General features: G+C 33.7%; 1 protein-coding gene across 5 annotated transcripts in view; it reads left to right on the top strand.

Moving 5' to 3' along the window:
* Mark1 (microtubule affinity regulating kinase 1) overlaps nucleotides 1-19,234 on the top strand; it is a 141,832-nt gene that overhangs the window by 84,568 nt on the left and 38,030 nt on the right. For 3 of the 5 annotated variants that reach the window (XM_076832477.1, XM_076832476.1, XM_076832479.1), the window contains exons 4-5: nucleotides 14,991-15,039; nucleotides 16,287-16,352. In XM_076832477.1, coding sequence (XP_076688592.1) covers nucleotides 14,991-15,039; nucleotides 16,287-16,352 — 115 coding nt within the window. Of the gene's footprint in view, nucleotides 1-14,962; nucleotides 15,040-16,286; nucleotides 16,353-19,234 lie in introns of all 5 variants that reach the window. The other 2 variants (XR_013088499.1, XM_076832478.2) reach the window with 1 other exon arrangement.

Raw genomic sequence — 19,234 nt, 5'->3', positions numbered from 1 at the left:
TTGTTTTTAAACAGTTGCATTTATGTTCATAGAGTTGCTTTCTATTAAGTTTTGAGGAGAAAAACAGATCAAGGTTTGATTAGTTCTCATCATTAAAGAACATTCATTTGGCCTTACCTGTCTGCTCAGTAACATCTCCCAGTTGGTCATATCTAAAAATTAAATAATGGAATGAAGGGCAATTCACTTGTTTTCCCTAGCATTGTCAGGGAAGTTCTCTTGGTAAAGAAAAAAATAGTAAAATATGCCTCCATGTCAGGTGTGCATACTAAAAGGCAGATAAGAAGATACTTAAGAATTCATTTTAATCACACCTTCAGAAGTATTTTGTTAACTCTTGTTCTGGTTCTATCTGAACTTAGCTATCCCCTCTTTCATCCTCTTCATGCATAATATATTTATAAGGACTATTGCCTGCTTTTGCCAAAATCAATAATAGATAAATGAATCTAGGTTTGGACTGGAGATGTAGCTCAGTGATAGAACACCTCATACATGAGGTCCTGGGTACAGTCTCCAGTACTGGGGGGTGGGGAGGAAGAGAATCTAAATTTGAGGTGTCATCAGTTTAAAACTTCTAAAATCTAAAGTTCTTAAAAACAGTTTGGTCTTTGGAATTGTTAATTGTCTTCAAAATTATTCACTAATATGGTCATATTATTTGTGTCATGTATATTAAATTAATGGGATCCAATTTGATGAGTTTTCAAAGTTTAAAAAGTGTTTGAGATAGATATTATATTTATAACTTCCTCTTCAAAGTATGAGTCCCACCTCATGTATTTGTGTTTTTTTGAGAATGACCCAGGACCCGTACTAGTGATCCCTGGGGTTCTTTTAAGCAATGTAGTAACATTGAAGGAAAACTAACACAGTAAAATGGTTTTGTTCATAGTTAATAAATTTCAAGTGTATAATCGTAATTTCTCATAAATTCCACTACTTTTGAAATGTGGACACATTAGTTTATGCACAGATGGCAAAGTGTGTGTTAATCTGGCTTAGTTCAGAGTCACTAGCATGCAGTTCATCTCTGCTAACATTTTTTCTCTTGTGTATTGTTTATTTTAATTAATTAATTAATTTTGGTACAAGAGATTGAACCCAGGGGTGCTTAACCACTAAGTCACATCCCCATCCTTTTTTTATTTTGAATTTTGAAACAGGGCCTCACTAAGTTGCTGAGGCTGACTTTGAACTTGCCATTCTTCTGCCTCAGCTCTCTAGCCACTAGGATTATAGTTGTGCACCACCATGCCTGGCATTGTGTATTGTTTATTAATTTACATTTTCTGTGGTTTTACTTTTGTGTGTGTGTGTGTTGTGTGGTACTAGAGATTACACTCAAGTGTACTCAACCACTGAGCCACATCCCCAGCCCTATTTTGTATTTTTTATATAGAGACAGGGTCTCACTGAGTTCTTAGCATCTCACTTTTGCCAAGACTGGCTTTGAACTCAAGATCCTCCTGTCTCAGCCTCCCAAATGACTGGGATTACAGGTGTGGGCTACTGAGCCCGGCTGTGGTTTTACTTTGTTACATAATATTCCATCCTCACAAAAATGGCCCAGTGGTTCAGAAGTGATTTCCTGGGTGGTAAAACCTGTAATGAAAATAAAGACAAGACTGTTACAACTTAGAATTACATTGTTAAGTAACAGAGGACAGCTGCATTAAAGTTATAAATGATGTAATTCACAGTGGTAGGATAGTGATTTTGCGTAAGTACTCCTATTTATGAAATTGTAAAAAAATATTCAGTAATTGACATCTTAAATAAAAAATCCATTTATTGCTAGTGTCTGGTGGCCTAAGCCAGTTGAACTTCTGTGCATTTTTAGATAATGCCAAGAAACCTTTCTGATAATCTAGTTATATTTTCCAGAACTGCAAAACAATCTCTTTTATGTTGAAGAATTTGGTCACTAAAGATAGAGAAAAGAACAGAATTACAGAAGCAATATTGATAATTTTAACATTTCTTAGCAGATTACCAAGAAACTAGGTTTATAAAACCAGATCACAAAATTATTGGAAAATATTTTGATCAAGGCAAAAGCAGCAGAAACTCTTTGGTGCTATTCCTTAACAGATGTCTCTGTTGGACCTATGTTGAACTATCAGTTCTCCTCATGTATTCATGCTTTAAGTTCTCTTAAAAAGAGTGTATTTCACTTTACAGCTGAGCAACACCACCTACGAGTTCTTTTTTTCCATAGTTCTTGTCACATGTGTGGAATGAAAAATCTTGACCAATGCTTATGTAGGTCAGTGGAAACCTAAGTGATACTTAGATTTTTGTGGGGTTGTAGACTGCAGAGTTGTTTTGAATCAGAAATGATGAGGTACCTATGGAGTTTTTCTTTTCATTTTCTTCTTTCATTCTGCAAAAATGATACTGCCATGTGAGTAAATAAGATTATACCTAATGTCCAGCCACTCATTGCTTCATTTTCTATGAAGAGTGGATAGTAACATGCCTCTGATCTTGATTTGGTTTTGAAAAAAATACTGAAAAATAAGGATTATCATAAAATCATAGCTAAGAGTTATTCTTTAGTATACAATGTGAAGAATTGATGGGAAGTGTGTCTTTTACTTTGAAATAAGATAGGTTTTGAGAGAAATAGCATTCTAACAATTTTAAAAAGAAAGTGATAATAATATAATATTAATATAAATCTAATATATAAATAGTTTAAATGTTGAGGAAAAGATAACCAGATTTGCTGTAAAGAATCAAGCTGTTTCAAGCAGTTCACTGACTAAATATCTGATGTTTAAAACTCATTTGCCCTCTTTAGTTATTGGAGAAAGTTTTTAATAACATATTATTGGGCATATGTAATATACAGTTCTGCATCCACATGTGAAAAATACCCTCCACAATAAGAATATCCAAAGAGTATACTATTTGCTAGTCTCTTTCAAATTAACACTTCCATCTTTCTATTTTTGAGTGGGATGAGGTTAGCAACCTAGGATTTGACAACTATACATAATCTTAAGGGAGGAATATCTCTGTAAGGTTGGATACAATTTGAATGTCTCTGAGGTTTTCTGGCCTATAATCTAATCCTTTCCCCAATCATCTGTGATTGTGATATGGGATTTTTTTTAAGTTTCATAGAAATAAAAGGTAAAATAAAAGAAGATGAAAAAAAGGTAATAATTATAAGTACAAACTTTCTTGTAGTTTAAGCTAAACATCTTTTCCATTAAAGAAAATGGCTTTTTTGTGATATTTATTTATCATACTAAAATCTTTTTTCTCAACTTTTTAAAAAATATCAATAATACATCACAGTTATATTTGAGACCCTGTATTCAGTGCGTTGGTCTCATTTTTGTATCTTCCTACCTAGAAGCAACTACTATTCTGAAATGAGTCTTTCTTATTCCCATTCAGAGTTTTCAAAAATATTTTATATGTGTTTGTACATAAATTTCTATATAATTATTTTTAAACTTCCTATTCTTCTGTAACGTGTTTTCCTTCATTGAACATTATCTTATAGTATATTCATGTTAGTTATATAGTCTGTTTTCCTGTTGGTGTATCTTAGATTTTTGTGTTTGTGTTTCCATTTTATGCTTCTAGTTAGTTAACTTTCTGTTTTTGCTGCCACAGGCAATACTGAAATGATCATTATGGTTTATATCTTTTTTGTGCAGAAGTGTAGAGGACTATATCTTTCCAAGTGCTAGGTTGAAGGGCATACATATCCTCATCTTTACTAGGTAATGTCAAATTGCTCCAGGTGGTTGCACTGCTACCTACTTCTCCCAGCATTGTATGAGATTTACTATTACTTGACATTCTTGCCAATACTATATTTTCATATTTTATAATTTTTTGCTAGCCTTATGGATGTGAATTATATCTAGTTTTAATTTTAATTTTAGTTTTAATTTCCATAATTTCTTATGAGATGACCATACTTTCAAATTTAATGTATTTGTAAACTTAATGTCTTCTTTTTTTTATTAATTTTTTTTAAATAAATGATAGCGCAATGCATTACAATTCTTATTACACATATACAGCATGATTTTTCATATCTCTGGTTGTATCTAAAGTATTTTGATACCAATTCGTGACTTCATTCATGTACTTTGAATAATGATGAAGTTATTTAATTTCATATCTCAAACAGTTAGCATTTAGTGAACATGGTCTTGTACCCCAAGTGGTACAAGGCCATTTGAGAGACTCAAATAATGTAAAATTGCTACCAGTTTATAAGAGTAAGATTCTCATAATCTATCTGTGAAGATAAAAATTTTGAGAAACTGACATAGTCTATCATTTAAAGAGTATTTCCTTCTATTGCTTTGCAGTGAAAAATTGATAAGTTTTAAAGTTTAGGATTGGAAGTAATGCTGACCAATCATTTTATATTTTAACTAGAAATAATCAAATATATATTTAATTATATTCAGTTCTCTTTCTCTGTGCTACTGTTTCATGGGAATAACCTAAGAAATTAGATTAATTTTTTCTTTCTTTCTTTTCTTTTTATTTTTGGATATGAGGTCTCCCTGTGTCCCTGGTCTGGTCAGAAACTCATGGACTCAGGCAATCCTTCCATCTGAACTTCCCAAGTAACTAAGACTCTTAAGTGTATACCACTATATTTGGCTTAAGTTAGCTTAAATTTTTAGAGTACTACTAGCAATAGTTTTGATGTTTGATATCCTAGTAAAATAAAATGTCTGAAAGCTAAAAAAGGAGTGACATGATGATTCTAAAAATTAAAGAGCTGAAAGTTTGATTTACAGTGTTCTGTTAATGTGGACAAATCACAAATATATTCCCTCAGTGAATCGTACTTCTGAGAGTATAGCCAAGGATCTGGCAGTCTCTTGGAACTGTCTCCTGCAGGGTGATAAAGCAGTGCCTGCACTTCACGTTAATGGGCTGGTAAACTGCTGTTAGAAATACAGATGGGATGTTTACAAATATTGTACAAATATTGTAGTAAAGACAAAGAATACTGTAGTGATTTGAGTTCCTAACACTCAAATCAGAGCAAAATAGACAAAAGGCCAAGAAGGCTGTGCTGAAAGGCACAAGAAGATCTGCATGTCACCCTCCTCAGCTTACTGTTTAAACCAGCCTGGAAGAGATCTCCCAGGCAGAATAACCTTTGTCAAGTTTCCCACAGCTGCAGCTTCACTCTCCACCTGCCTCAAGATCAAGCAAGCTGTGAAGAAGTCCTATGACGTGGATGAGGAAAAAGACCACACAGCCAGCAGGTCTGCTGCAGAGAAGTTGATGTGTATTTGACTGGCTCCTCTTGTGATGCTTTGCATGCAACTGGAATGACATGTCCCGTTGACTAGTTCTAAATGTAATAGATTTTCCCACCATTAAAAAAGAGTAATGGGCAGAAGGAATGTAAGAGATTGGAAGGAGAAAAGGGAAATACTCATAATCAAGGCATAATTACACTCATGGTGTTTAGCCAATCCTATCCTCAGCCCTAACCAGGAAGGACTGAATTGAAAAGTAAATATCTTCCATAAAGTTGAAGATTGTTTACTCATTTCAGTTATGTGGAACAAAGCCAAGAACCAAGATGGAAGCAATAATGAACAACTAAAATAACTATTGTCATATCTAAATAGTAAAGTCCTCGCCTTTTAGTCATAGAAGACCCATCTCAAGCCCTCACTCAACATTTATTTCTCTGATTTTACATGTAATTTCAACAAGTTTTGTCCTCAATTTCTGGCTCACAGCAAACTGAAACAATAAGTTTGAAGGGAACTAGTGGACTTGGAGCTCTCTTGCTAAATTTATGTATTCTAGAAACATCACATCACAGTTTGAAAATGATAAACAATAGAACTGAAAATTAGACTCAGAAACTCAAATGCTAGTGTGTGATTAATTTACACTTGCAGGCACTTCTGCTTTCCTTACTTGTACCCAGAACATATGACACATAGAATAATTGTCTTATTTAAAGCAAGTCTACATTTCAGGGTAAACTTCTAACAAGGGTCTAAAGATTCTGCTCTTCCTCTCCCCTCAACACTCTCTACTTTCTAAGAAAAGACAAACGTTGACGAGATTGGTACCCTTGCTGGGGAGGACCCACTGTGGATTACAAGATCACTGGTGCATATGTGGCTCACTTTCCTTGTTCTCCCTGCTCCTTCTAACACTCACAGTTCATGCAGAAGACTCTGATGTTAGCTTCAATTTCTTTCTTCTTTCTTCTTTCTTCTTTCTTCTTTCTTCTTTGGAGACAACTGGGAAAATAAAGAGATTTAGGCAGGATTTAAAGGGTGTCATGGAGATTGAGACATTTGAGACCTTTGCTAAAATGATGGGCCACAGTTCAGTTGGTCGGAATCCTCTAGATTTGAGGGGGTTAATGTATTTGTTTGCTGGGGCTTCAGTAACCCAATACCACAAACTGGATGGCTTATAAGACAGAATTTTTTTCACTGTCCTGGAGGCTGGAAGCCCAAGATGAGAGCACTGGGAGTGTTGATTTCTATGGAGGACTTTCTCCTTGGGGTACAAATTGCCATCTTCTCATTGTGGCCTCATATGGCCTTTTTTCTGTGCCAGCTTCTCCCTGGTGTCCTCTTTAAGTACAGCAGTCATATTGGATTAAGGCACAACCTGTATGACCTCACTTAACCTTAATTATCTTCTGAGAGACCCTATCTGTAAGAACAGTCATGTGACACTGGGGGTTAGGGTTATAATGGAAATTTTGGAGGTTCACAGTACAAAGCAGTGATCCAAATCTGATAATTCATTTTCTTGGATAGAAGTGGTTGAGGGATGATTGACGGGGCAGGATTCTGGCATTTCATTATCCTTAATCAGTATGCCATATAAAATATCCACATCCTTTCAAAAGCAACCACTCTTCCTCTTTGCACAACTGCCTATCATTTTTAGCCAACACACTCCCAACCCATACACACCTTCATGTTCTTGTTACGTTTTTTTCTCACTCTTCTTCAAAAACTGATAAAGAAGAGAAAACTAAGTCTAGAATAATATATTTAAGACATATTTGAGATGTAGGGACCCCAATGAATGTGTATTATTGTTTTAACTAGAATAAAAAATATCTGATGAGAACATTGGCCCCACCTATAACTATTCCCCATGCCTCATCTCCCAGTGGAAGTAGAGTGAATTTATGAGCAGGTGTTAATTATGTTATATGCCTTAATTTTCACAAGATAATCTTAATCCTGTCCCCAGGATAAAATGGAATGAATATATTCTGAGTACCAGTCAGGGACTAAATTCATGAACTCAGTGTTGCTTAAAAGTCCATCTTATAAAGCAATGAAATAAAATAACATTACTTAGGGAATAATGCCTAAAGGATATGTGGTTAATCTATTCTTTTAGGTAAATTATGCTCAAACATGAAGCTACCAGGAGACATTAGTATGTTTCAGTTAGTTTTGAGATATGTCATAGCCACTTTACTGCTAGAAAACTGCTAAGTTTGCCAGTAATTTAATAAATTAACTAGTGTCATCCATATAGCAATGCTGTCCTCATGGTTCTGTAATTTGATGTGCTTTCGCAAGACAGAAAAGAAAGAAAAGAAGTTAGAGTCAAGGAATTGGTATGGCTTACTCATGCTGCAGCTCCTTGGGTCACCCTTCCCAATATATAGGAAATGCCTATGCCAGTTGAAGAGTAGGGTAAGAGCCCTGTTTCCTGGGCTAAAAGTGAGGAGTTATTTAAAAGGATACAATCTTTTAACGTAGTAATTGAACACCTAAGTGTTCATTTATTGACCAGCATAAGTCAAGGCATTTTTTCTTTTCTTTTCAATTTGAGTCTGCAAACTGGAATTCTACTTTGTTTATCTAATGCAAATCACACTCAGAAATTCACAATCCATTTGGTATTATTTCCAGTTTTGCTCTATTTGTTCTATTTGAATTCATGAAAGGAGAGTTATTTAATGACATTTAGGAAGCAGTCTGAGAGCACAATCTCAGATTTTATTTTAATCTTTTACATTTAATTCACCCACACCTAGTTGAACAGCAATTTTGTTAGCAACTTTTATTCAGTATTTGCAAAGTATCTCATTTGGTTTGTTGCATTAAACAACAAACCTGTAATTCACTGGTTTATGTAAAGTTTAATCGTATTGGGCAGACTCTAAGGCAATCCCCAGTGATCCTCACCTTCTGATGGGATGATGCCTTCCCTTGATTAGGGTATGGCCTGTGACTTGGTTCTAACTGGTAAATAGGAAAAAGGTAATAGGTTTCACTCCCAAGATTACATTATGTTAATAAGTCTGTCTTGCTAGCAGACTCACTTTAGCACTTATCCTTGCTGGTTTGAAAAAGTAAATGGCCATGTTGGAGAAACCCACTTGACAAGGAGAGGTAAAGGTGGTCTTTAGCTGAGAGCCAGAGAAAAGCCAGGGTCTGCAGTCCTGCAGCTAAAAGGAGATGGATTTTGCCAACTATAGTAGCTGGAACATAGATTCTTTTCTAGTCAAACTTCCAGACAGTGCTTTAATTGCAGCCCCTTAATAAGCAGAGACTCAGTGAGACCATGTCTGGAGTACTAAGCCATAGAAACTGAGATGATGTGTGTTGTTATAAGTTGCTAGGGTGTGATAATAGAAAGCTAATACATTAGCCAGATCACCTATTTGCAGTGGCAAACATGTTTGGGACATAAACAACCTTTGGTAAGCATACTGCTCATTCACAGAAAGTGTACTGGTATAGGGAGTACAACTAGCTGTGCACATTTTGGATTCAGTGCTGTCACTTGTATTTTGCATGGGACTATAGAGCAAGAGTTCTGACAGACGGGTTCAGTGGAGACAATTATAAATACTTCCTCTCCACTCAAGCACTTGTTAGTTATATTTTGTAGTTATTTTCTACAACTTAGCAGATACATTTTAATAAGAAAGCAAGAATAAATTAAGAAAGCAGAGGTAATAATTCATTTGCATAAAAGTCTAGAAGAGCAAGACTGACACCAGGGATTGTTCTGTTAGAAATACATAAGAGTGATAATAAGGATGAATATAAATGAAACTTAAAATACTATTCACATTAGTAACACATTTACCACCTTTAAAATGACTATATGTATGACTATAGAGAAAGCCAAAATATTGGTCTGTTTAAATTGTGTATATCTTCTTGATTCAATCTGGACAAATCGTATGACTAAGTTGTCAGTGCCTTCAATGTCTTCTATTTTATTGGAGTATAAGATTTCAAAATAATTTCTAGTTATCCTCTGTATTTTTGTAGTATTACAGTGTCTGTTATGATATTACCTTTTTCATCATGTATGCTGGTAATTTGAGTTTTCTCTCTCCTCTTTGTTAGCGTGGCTAAGGGTCTGTCAATTTTATTTATTTTTTCAAAGAAACAGCTTTTTGTTTTGTCCATTTTTTCAATTACTTCTTTTGTTTCAATTTCATTAATTTTAATTATTTCTTGCCTTCTACTGCTTTTGCTGCTGATTTGAATTAAGACTGTTTGCATTTGTAATGTATGTGGGATGCAGGTTAGGTGGGGTTAATCAATATTTTTAAAAGATAACATCCTGTGTTTTTTTTTAAATTAACTTGGTTACGATTAAGTATTTTCCTTAAAAATGATTTTTAAATGTTTAAATGCCAGACTCTATTACTCAGTGCTTATAAAATGATTTCATGAAAATTGTCACAAAATAAGAGGGTATCATAATATTTTGTTTTTTAAAAAATAATTTGTGGTTACATTAAAACATAGGATCATTAGATTTATGAGTTTTGATTTTATAGTTACATGTTAAGAAGGGGATAAAAAAACCAGAAGTCTAGAGCCCCTGAAAATGTAACCCATGGAGTTCTCCCTTTGCTGTCAGTCCTTGATGAGGTGCCCATCGAAGAGATGAGCTTTAGTTTGGGGTTGGGGGATCAGGTTGGCAGAGAAAAGTGGCTCAGGTGAGGTCAGAAGCCCAGGTAAGAACCCTGAGTACATTATGAGGAGCTCCCCACAAAGAACAGAGGAGACCCTACAGAGCTTTACCCCTGTGGTCAGTCCTGGGAACAGACAGGAGTAGCATCTCCTTTGTTTTAGTGTGGAATGTTCCTTCAGTGCTTTATTTTGAATATTCACCCAAATTCCAGGCATATTCTTTCCTTCTGACCTGAGGGCACACCACTCAGACCAAGGTCCTAACCTCCCTGAGACCCCCAGGGAAGAAGTGAGAGTATGTAATTTCTGGCTCCTTCTGCCCAGGGCCTCCAGGACTGCCTAGAGTAAAGACCCATTCTCTTGTGTTACAAATGAATCAACCTGATGTATATTCCATGTTCCTCATTGTCCACAGGCCTGCATCTGGTGTTATTGAGGATTGGAACAGCTTCCTTAAAAACTGGTTTGAAAAAACTTATGAAAACAAACAGCATAATTTATTTATTGAAACATGGAGAAATTATCTGAACAAACACTTTATTGAAGAAACTATACAAATGGCAAATAAATTGGAAAGATGCTTTACCTCAATGTCATCAGGGAAATGAAAATTAAAACAATGATGAAATACCAATACATACCTGTTAGAATGGTGAAAATTCAAAACACTGACAACACCAAATGCTGATAAAGATGTGGAGCAACTGGAACTCTCACATTGCTGGTGGGAATGCAAAATGGTACAGCCATGGTGGATAAGAAACTTGGCAGTTTCTTATCAGACTAAATGTACTTTTACTCTGATCTGCAGTTGCCCTCTTCAGTATTTACCAAAGGAGGTGGAAACATAGGTCTACACAGACAGCTGCACATAGATGTTGATATCAGCTTTCTTCATAATTGACAAAACTTGGAAGCAACCAAGCTGTCTTTCAATGGGTGAATGGATAAATAATATGTGGTACAGTTAAATAGTGAAGTATTGTTTGGCACTGAAAGGAAATGAACTATCAATCCTTGAGAAGACATAGAGGAACCTGAAATGACTATTATTGAGTGAATCTGAAAAGGCTACATAACATATTATTCTAAGTATGTGACATTCTGGAAAGGCAAAACTATGGGAACAGTAAAAAGATTAGTGGGTACTAAGGTCTGAGGGTAAATAGGTAGAGTGCAGAGTGTTTCGGCATAGAGGAATATTACATGTTATACTTTTGTCCAGACTCACAGAATGTACAACACAAGAATGAACCCTAATATAAAGTATGGTCTTTTAGTGATAATGGTTTGTTAAGTACAGGTTCATTGATTAAAATAAATATACCACCCTGGTTTGGGATTTTGATGGGGTTGGGGATGAGGCTGTATGTATTTAGGAAGGGCAAGGGAGTATAAAAACTTTGTACTTTCTGCTAAATTTGCTGTCAACTTAAAATTTTAAAAAATTAATATGTGTGTGTGTGTGTGTGTGTGTGTATGTGTGTGTGTGTAAAACAACTTCTGGTGCTACCTTTCTTGCCTTTTCCTGATTCACATGTCTGAATAAGGCAATTTGGTCAGTGAATGTGGCTGTCCCTCTGTGGTCAGGTATTCAGTTTCAACAAGAGCCCAGGAAAAGGTAATATTCACTTTTCAAAACCTGTTATCCCTGTTTGGGAGATGGAGAGTCCAAAACATCAAGGGGCTCTTCTTGGGTGTGAAGCTGCCTCCCTTTGTTACAGGTTCCAGTCAGCAAAATCATGAGTGACTTGGAGCTCCAAGAAGTCATTAGGACTATGGGGCCCCAAAGGTAGAGTGGTCTAGGCACTGATTGGCACTGATATTTCTTCAATACTAGGCCTTCAGATGAAGAATGGGGCAGAGGCTGGAGCTAGTAATTTGGCAAGACCTAACAAAATTTAAGATGTGTATACCCCGCTATCAAACAGTTATTTCTAGGTATACCTTAGGGAAGCATTCAGAAATGTTCATTATAGCAGTGTTTGCAGTAGTGAAAAGTGGAAGTAAGTTAAACATTATACACTATAAATGATAGTGTCTTGAAATAATGCGATAGAACACAGCAAGTAAGATAGATGAGCCAGATCTATATCTAAATATAGGGATAATTCTCAAAGCAGGATGTCAAAAGAAGGATAAGTTTAGAAAGATATATTCAATATGATTCCATTTATCTAAAGTTTAAAGCACAGAAATTGAACATTGCTATGTATAGAAAAAGTATGAAATATGTACAATGGTATGTACCTTAGGGTAATGCTTAGGATGAAAAGGGAGAGAAAGAGGTGGGGGAGTCTCTAGTTCTGACTGTAATGGTTAATGTATTAATAATACCTTATTAAAATAGTAACCAAAATTTATAATTCTTAAATAAAAAAATAGAGCTATAACATAATGCATATACATCATTTGTTTAATCTTGGTGATAAATTTTGAGATTATATATTGATTTTTGTACTTTTCAAAAGATTTGAAATATTTTATGTCCCAAAAAACAAATAGGGAGAAGAATGTTCATTCCAGTCAGAGAGGCTGATTTTGTAAGGCCCTGAGTATCAGGGAAGGACCGAATGAGTACAGAGAACTGAGGGGAAAATGCTGGATGGCTGGAGTGCAATTCTTCTGGGAGCAAGAGTTTCATGAGATGAGGCTGGAGAGGGAAATGGGATCTTGATTTTCAGGGCTTGGTTGTTCACAATTATGGATTTTGATCTAATGGCATTGGTAAACCACCAATTTGAGAGATATCAAATATTGGGCTTGAATTCCTGTGAGAGAATCAAGTGAAAATATAGAGTACATAATGTGGGTATGAACTTTTGAGATTAAAAAAATGTTCTGGATGAGGAATATAAATATAGGAGTTGGCATCAAATTGCTGATATTTGAAGCTATGAAAGCACCCAGGAAGAGCACGTAGAGTGGGAAGATAAGGGGGCTAAGAACTGAACACTTAGGAGTCCTTGTGTTAAAGGCTGAAGAGCAGGGAGAGGATCTAGTGGAAGATTGAGCAGTCAATAAGATAAGAGGAAGGCAGATGGTTAGGAAAATAGTTTTAGAGCTGGGGAGGATATCTCAAGTGTACTGAAAACCATCAAGAGGTTAAGTTGAGTGCTTTGCCCCAAACACAAACCAAGAACATATTTCACGGTTATAGAGAGGGGTTGTCTTGAATGTGAATTAACTTGTCTTTGTATTCTATTTACCATTGTGAAAATTTTAATTATTAAGTATTATGGTCTTCATAAAGGTTTACTTACATGAATATACACACTTACAGACTTAGAAACTTCCTAGATCTCGTGTAGGAATTATTGAGGATAGCTAGGGCAAGCTGTTTGTAGCAGGTAAGTCTTAAGTATTAATTAGGCTTTTCCATTGGAATGAAATTTTATTGGTGTGTTTTGTACCTTATATTTACTTCTTTTCAGATCATGATAAAATGTGAATACAATTTACTATTTTATCCATTTTTAAGTGTACAGTTCAGTGGCGTTAAGTATATTCACATTATGCAGCCAATACGATCCATCTCCAGAACTGTTTTCATATTCCCAAACTCTGTACTTATTAAACAGCAACCGTCACTCTCACATCCTCCCAGCCCTTTGCAGCCTTATTCTACCTTCCATTTTTATGAATTCATCTACTCTGCTTTAGATCCTTTTATGAATATAGTTGTACAGTACTTGTCCTTTTGTGATTGGAGTATTTCACTTAGCAGTTTCCTCAAGGTTCAATCCATGTTGTGGTATGTGTCAGAGTTTCCTTCTTTTTTAAAGCTGAATAATATTCCATTATATGTATATACTGCATTTTGTTTATCTATTTATCTGTTGACAAATTCTGAGTTGCTTCCACATTTTGGCTAATGTGAATAATGCTGCTGTGGACATTGGTGTACAAATATTTGTAGAGTCCTCAATTTCAATTATTTTGAGTATACGGTATATACCTAGAAGTGCTAAATCATATGGTAATTCTATTAATTATTTTAAGAATATTGTTTTTTATAATACTGTATTGATCTAATTGATTCACAGAAGCTTCATCATTTAACATTCCCATCCGCAATATACAAGGGTCCCATTTTAACCACATCCTGCACTTATTATTTTCTTGGAGTGTGTTTTGTTTGCATTTTTGTTTTTTGTATTAGTCATCCTAATAGGTGTGAGGTTGTATTGCCTTGCAGATTTGATTTGTGATTTCCTAATGATTAACAATGCAGAGCATCTTTTCATTTTCTTTTTTAGCCATTATATATCTTCTTTGGACGAATGTCACCTCTGGAAGTACCGAATTTAGATTTTATTCTGACACAACTCATATGTCTTAATATAGACTTTTTGGAATATCACCAATTCTTGGTTATTCTCTTTTCTTGAACAAATTGCTTGACTTAGAATCTAACACATATGCAAAGACAGAAGAGAGGGGAAAAATGCCAAGTCATACCTTTGAAAAATGGGCCATATAGAGAAGCAATTTCTTGCCATTTTGTTTTAGTTTCATATAAAGTACTGAGTATATTTTGTTATCCTTTCTTATTATTCTATAAGTATACCTAAAAATGCTCCTGAATCTTTCATTAAAATGTCTGGTCAGCCAGAAGAGATATATTTAAACAGTTGTACCCCCAACGAAGTTGTTTCTGGATAAAGAACATGTGAAGGATCATTTTATTTATTTCATTTCCACAGTATTTTTCTTTTGTTCCTAGTCAGAGAGTCATTGAATAAAAATGTTAGTTTTATTGCTTATAGTGCATTCACTTACCACACAGGCACAGAACCATTTATGTTCACTTAGTTAAAATTCTTTTCGAAACCAAATCTCTGAGACTGATCTGTTAAATCTAAGTTACATAGCTCATTTGTCCGTAGATAGCACTGAGAGACATCTCTTGTTTCTACTCATTGCCAGAATGTTGTAGTGTCTTGTAAGGAGGTGAATTTTTTCAAATAAATATTTCAGTTGGCTCTCTGCTTGAGTCTTGTCTTTTTTTTTTTTAACAGAACTATATCTACCTGTTTTCTTTAACAGTTGTTTCGAGAAGTAAGAATAATGAAGATACTGAATCATCCTAATATAGGTATGCAATTTATATATACAATTAATGACAAAGTATTATCCTTAATTTGAGGGTATTTGAAAAGGTCCAATGTTAAGGATGCTTTATATAAACTGAAAACAAGTGATAACCTGGGAAAGTGATACATTGTATTAAAAAAGATGATAAGGAAGTTAACTGAAGATTACAAATTATGTTTTTTACTATCTTGATGTCTTCTGCTTATCACCAGAATAATTGGTATAACTTGGAGCTAATACATACAAATATTTTTTAGCTCCTTACTAAATCTGGGTACAGAGAGATTGCATACCATTTACATGTTTATAAAATATGAATTCCAGATATTTTGATAATATGCACTTGAGTGCATATTATCAAAATATGATAAGCAAAAGAACTTTGCATTTTAAAGAAAATGCTTACATTCAGTTTTAATGGATTTGGTTTTTGTGAGTTCTGATTTTCTTCATCTTTACAAAAAAAAATTTATAGATCAAATATATTATTATACATAATTGTAAAAAGTAAAAAAATATGGTAGTGCATGCTTATAATCCCAGCAGCTTGAGGGCCTGAGACAGGAGGATGGTGAGTTCAAAACCAGCCTCAGCACAAGCGAGGCATTAGCAACTCAGGAAGATACTGTCTCTAAATAAAAAACATGAAATAGGGCTGGGGATGTGACTTGGCGGTCAAGTGCCCCTGAGTTCAATCCCTGGTATCCTCCCAGTTATTTAAAAATCTGTTCATTTTTATACACTTGTTTCTTGAGCATTTAGAAATCTTATTTGTATATAGCTATTGTGATTATTTGTGGTGAAGACTTTCAACTGTGTAAGTCTAATTTAGTTTTTTTTTGCCAGACACTTTTATAGTATCACATAAATTTATATGTTTTTTTTGTATCAAAGCTCGTTTAGTTTTTTATGAGACCTCATTACAACATAGTCTGTTTTTAAGCTTTGGTTAAACTTTTATATTTCTGATTTTTAAGATTATAGATTATTATTCATTTTTATTAACTTACTCTTAATTAGAAAAGGTAATTTTTTTTAATCTTAGAAATTTTTTCACTTAACAAGTTTGGGCATATACTTTTCTTCTGTAGGAGTAATACTCTTGAGAGACTTTTTGAGTTTCAAGTTGTAGTTAAACATTTTTAGCAAATACTCCAGTTTTCCACTTGTTTAGTGTTACATTAGATTTGCTTAGCATATCCATTCTGTGCTAACAATCATAAAGTTATATTTTTAATTTTTTTACAGTGAAATTGTTTGAAGTTATAGAAACTGAGAAGACCCTCTATTTAGTCATGGAGTATGCAAGTGGGGGTAAGAAATGAGGGGGATTGAAAAGTTCCCTTTAATGACACAGAATTAATAACACCTAACAGTTCAGCATGACATTTGCTTTCAGTGTTATAAACCAATCTATAATTTATTAAAATGCCTTTAAATTATAATCTTAAGGAAAATTCAGTGTTTGTTTTCAAGACTTTTTGGTCCTACATTATAAATAGAAGTTTGGGCTTATTTAAAAAATACTTAGGGATTTTTTTTTGTTTGTTTTGGAATCTTTTGACTGTTTTGATTTGCATATTTAAATACAATATCTTATAATATGATTAGGAACTCTTGGCTCTAAATAGAATCTCAGTACAGAAAATACTGAGATTTAATCAAGTCTATAGTAAAAGTATGTTTGAGGTCAGATGTTTATTTCACTGACTGTTCACATGTGACAGATTTTTCAATTTATGTACTTTTCCAAAATAATCCATAAAATGTTTCAATTTAAATAAGTATCAATCTATATATTTTATATTAGAGCACTGCATTGACAAGGAGATAGAAAGATACATATGTAGATTTTTAAGTGCTGAGATATAATAGAAAATCACATTTATTTTCTTCGTATAACAATACATTGACTCAAAATTATTATTATTAGGACTTCTCTGGAATTTATTTAAAATTTATGGAATTAAATCATTTAACAAGTCAAAAAAAGAGTACCTAAAGAAACATTTTGAAGACCTAGAGAACTTAAGCAACTGGAAAAGAAAGGATAGCTGAAATTACTTGGTTGTTTAACTTTTTGTGTTCAACAGAAAAACTTAGTGTTTAACTTAATGTTTAGTCCTTTTAACTTGTAAAGTTAATAGATTTTATGGTGATGCATATTTTACGCACACTGGAATACAGAGGGATTTACTCTAGTCTATAGCATGTATACTGTATATTTTTATATGGTCTCAGATTTCTAGGAATTTTACTATAAATATTAAACATACTTGATTACATTTTCAGTGATTTATACAGATTAGATGTTTTAGTGGATTTGCTTTTTATGAAACTTTTTCACTCTGAAAATATTTTGATATAGGTTTTTTTAATTTAACATGAAAATCTGGGTCAGTAATCCTTATTATTACTGGATTTTTATAATTTATTATTTATATAGTCATGCAAATTTGCATAAAACAGATCTGTAATAAAAGTAATAAACCTGCAAATATCACATAGTGAATTTTTATTTTTCTATCCTTTAGTTAGATATGAGAACCTGGAATGTTATTTTTAGTTCATTTAGACTATTTTTTTTTTTTTTTAAGAAAAATAGTTTGGGGCTAGACATGCTTTGAAATGAGAAATTATAGGGCATTAAAATTTATGCATACCTTTCTGTGGTTGTGAAGGTCCACCACAAGGCTGGGTTAATAATAATATAAGAGCTGATTTAACTGTTACCGGCAAGTACAGTCAAGTCTCTATTGGTGCTAATGAAAGGGAGTGATGGAGGAACAGAACTCACAGGGTCATCACTGCTTTCCTTTAGTGGCATAGCTGGGAGGGGCAGCAGGGAGTGGGATAGAGAAATGGGTTCTGGCATTCTACCCAATCCAGCCAATCTCTCATTCAATTCTGATTCCTGGTGATAACTTTTCGTTGGTTCTTGCTGATCAGTGATTCTGTAACACAACTATCATGGTTCTTTGGTAGTAAATATAGAATCATTTTCTTGCCCTTTAAATCCATAAATGGCATGGTGACTATGGAAAATAAAACACTGAATATTTTTCATCTGAAATATCTAGATACTTTAAGATTGAATGTGACATGCACACTAGAAATTCAGCGTGAACAAGAGCTGAGTCAGACAGCTACCTCTTTGCCAGGAGTTGATTACTTGATTCTTATTCACTAATGGATTTTCAATGATTAGGAAATTAGGGAAATCCTTCATGATTTTTGAAGCATATTTAATCCAAAGGAACCTATAAAAAATAGGTGTCAATGCTACTCTGGAATAGTGTATTTATTCCTTCTTTTGTTCATGCCAACAATATTTATTAAACATTTACCAGGTAATATTATAGGTCCTGGGAATAAACAAATGAGCAAAGTTAAAGTCTCTGCCCTCAGGAAGATTATAGTAGAGTTGAAGAAGCAAATCATACACCAACAGTATATGATAAGTGAAGAGCTAAGTTACATAAATATCTGAAGTATGAGCAATCTAGGAATATCTTATGAATAAATCCAAATTTTTGAAATCTTGCAGACATCTTTTCTAGCCTCAATCTATATATCTAGAATTAACTACTTTGATGGGTTAACTGGAATTAACAACATTAACACATATCTAGAATTAACTGCTTTGATGAGTCAACTAGAGCATCCATTCATTTCTCTGTTCTCATCCCATTTAATCACTTATGTATTCTTGATATAATATGCTGTTCAGCATTGTAGATATATAAGTTCATCTGACATATCCATTACCTATTTGATTTTAAATATTTTGCTTATATCCTAGGATTAATATTGCATATATGTATATGTAATATATTTGTATACCTAGGCACAAATATATCATTTATTGAGTGCTTACTATATGCCAGTCATTGTGCCAAGCACGTGCATTATTTCATTTATTCCTCACACCAGCCATGTGAATAGGGTAGTTAATGAAGTTTAGAAATCTAAATGTTTTCTAGTAGCTACTTAGAATTCATGTTAAAATTGGTCATATTCTAAAGCTTGAGTTTTAACTATTCTGCTGTACTTTACAAGAACTCTTTAAATCATTTTGCAGAATTTTAATATTCATGTATGTCTATATAGTATAAATTACAAGGACATAAAATAAAATTTTCTCTGACACTGAGATAACTTTTTTAATATTGTAATTAAACATTATTTGTTTTCTA

The sequence above is a fragment of the Callospermophilus lateralis genome, chromosome 13, assembly GCF_048772815.1.
Source record: "Callospermophilus lateralis isolate mCalLat2 chromosome 13, mCalLat2.hap1, whole genome shotgun sequence".
In the NCBI taxonomy this organism is placed as follows: Eukaryota; Metazoa; Chordata; class Mammalia; order Rodentia; family Sciuridae; genus Callospermophilus; species Callospermophilus lateralis.
Note: the sequence above shows the minus strand (reverse complement) of the source record. Positions and strands in the feature narration are given on the sequence as shown.